Source organism: Penaeus vannamei, chromosome 3, assembly GCF_042767895.1.
Source record: "Penaeus vannamei isolate JL-2024 chromosome 3, ASM4276789v1, whole genome shotgun sequence".
NCBI classification, from domain to species: Eukaryota; Metazoa; Arthropoda; class Malacostraca; order Decapoda; family Penaeidae; genus Penaeus; species Penaeus vannamei.
Window position 1 is genome coordinate 28,820,388 of NC_091551.1, and position 2,500 is coordinate 28,822,887.

Here is a 2,500-nt window from a genome sequence, read left to right on the forward strand (position 1 = left end):
AAAACCTAATGTAACTACAAAGGTGGATACATCACCTAGAACTTGAACTCAGACAACTACCTGTACTCCTTCACAACATATATGTACTTCATTACCCCATGGATTCTGAACTTGAACACGCTCCAATGGTTCTATGGAGAGAACAAATTCATGTTTGTAAATCATTCCATTACATGAAAAAGTCTCCTCATGAATTGATATAAGAGGGTAATTACATAGAAATGGACTTCAAACTGATATACATTTTTCTTTACTGATGGTCTAATCATGTAAATATCAATCATAAATTAAATTCTGGAGTCTCAAAAAAAAAATTAAACAAAAATGTGACATAAAAAAAAAAAAAAAAAATTGGAATAAGATAATTCTATTACTGTTGAATGAAAGACTTAGAACAAAGTCCCGCATTTACAAACATTTACCTATTGCTGACTGTGACTTGTCTCTCACCTTAATCTCATGCTAAATAAAATCATAAAATGAAAACTTTGTGACATGAAAAAAAAATTGACATTCCAAAGTCCATTTAAGGTATTTTCTAACTCAATGTACATCACCTTGACTATAAGACCTTATTTAGCTACCAAAATTTTAAAGAGAGATAAATAAACTACAGAATGGTACAGCAAAATCACACAATTCTATCATTCAATACCCTGAACAATACTGAGCAAATTATTCATAAATTAAAGAACTATGAAATACTCATGTTATCATGCACATAATACTGCATAGTAAGAATCACAGACGGAAAGAAAATCAAGGAAGGAAAAAAAATCAATAAATAAAAGAGAAAAAAAGAATATAAAAAACATCTGGGCATAGTGCTATAAAATCACAAAATCAAACAATACATAGACAAAAAAAAAAAAAAAAAAAAAAAAAAAAAAAAAAAAATGCAAATTGCTTTTGGATGGTATCAAATATGATTAAAGAGCAAATTAAGTTTTACCAATTATTTCTATGCCTTGATATAAATGAAAAAGGTTTGTGCAAGTATAAGATGTGAAGTCCTAAATGTCTTATGACCTGGCTACCGTCAACCTGTCTATGTGTTTGAAGGGTTAAAATGTACTTTCTCTTAATTAACATTCTTAAAATGTTTTGTTACCTCAAATCACTGTCACAAATCAACATCAACCTAAACATAAAATAAAATCCCAATAAAATCATGCACATGCAAAATGTTATACAACTTTATAAAAAAAAAAAAGGCAAGACATCCACTCAGACTATATGCTAATCAATATGCACAGGATGAAAATAACAAAAATGACTGATGGCATGTGTGATATATTTAGAGTTACAAACAACATAAAATCTGCATTTGTCTTTTTTTTATTTCAGATCAAAGTTCTTGGTTTCATGAAAACAAATGTGAAAGGCTGATCAATTGGACAAACCATGAATAAGCCTGTTACTTTTTACAGCCTCTAAGAGGCAACATGCAATAAATCTATGTACATTTATGATACACATATATACATCAGTAGAGAATTAGAATCTAAACAAGAAAAGAAGGAAAAATATTAAAGGAATGACAAAGAGACAAACAAAAAAGGGAAGAAAAAGAAAAAATTAGATAAAAATCAGAATAAACAAAGGCATCGGGAAGAAAAAAGAAGATATACCCTCTCTTACCAACTCTCTACATACACAAAAAAATAAAAGCAAAATTGTTATCACACAAGGCTAAATAAACAGCCTGGAAGATAAGCATTAATTCAGAAAGTCATCATAAAGGTGGTGATTCATTCACATACTTTATTGTGTATTATGCATTGTAACATGGTTATATGTCTTTTGTAATTTTCTGTGACATCCTGACTTTAGCAAGAGTCTTTCTGCAAACTAGTGAATCTAACTATAACTCAGCTTCTCAGATAAAGCAAAGTGTGAAAAAAAAAAAAAATAATAATATTTAGTCCATAATTCAAGTGAAGAGAATATAGATATTTGAATTATCAATTAATGCAATGAAATGTTCATGCAAATATAAAAATGAATACTGAAGGGCAATATATCTTTCTCTAAACTTATAATTTTTAAAAATAAGTTTCTCTAAAATCAGTGACCATTTCTTGATTTATTCCTGGATCAAGGACTACTTCCAAAGTCCTTACATAACTCCAAAAAGCTTGTATTTTATTCAAATCTCATGCTTCAAAATACATTGCATTCTTTTACAAAAACTGTCAAGAATGGAAAAAATAATAACAAAAAAATAAAAACACAAAATAATAAAAAAAGCTTTTCATGTCAACACGACATTTGTGATTTTGCTGTTCCTCTCAATACCTGCAACCAAACCTGAGGCAATCCTTTCTGAGGTGGATTGGTGGATAAGTTCAGTCTCCTTCTCTGCATCTATTCCCTCAGGAGTCTTCTGCTCATGGTATGAGGTCAGCTGCATCAAGATCTGCTCAAAGAATTCCAGCGTTTCCTTCTCCACCGTGTCAGGGATGATGATTCCAACACTTGAGCCTATCAAGGAAAGCTG

At 30.0% G+C, this 2,500-nt stretch overlaps 1 protein-coding gene across 1 annotated transcript in view; it reads right to left on the reverse strand.

The window, feature by feature from the left end:
* Positions 1-1,279: 1,279 nt before the first annotated feature.
* LOC138867605 (spartin-like) overlaps positions 1,280-2,500 on the reverse strand; it is a 113,593-nt gene continuing 112,372 nt past the window's right edge. The window contains exon 5 of the mRNA XM_070143965.1: positions 1,280-2,484. Within this exon, the coding sequence (XP_070000066.1) occupies positions 2,255-2,484 (230 nt within the window). The 3' untranslated portion in view covers positions 1,280-2,254. The remainder of the gene's footprint in view (positions 2,485-2,500) is intronic.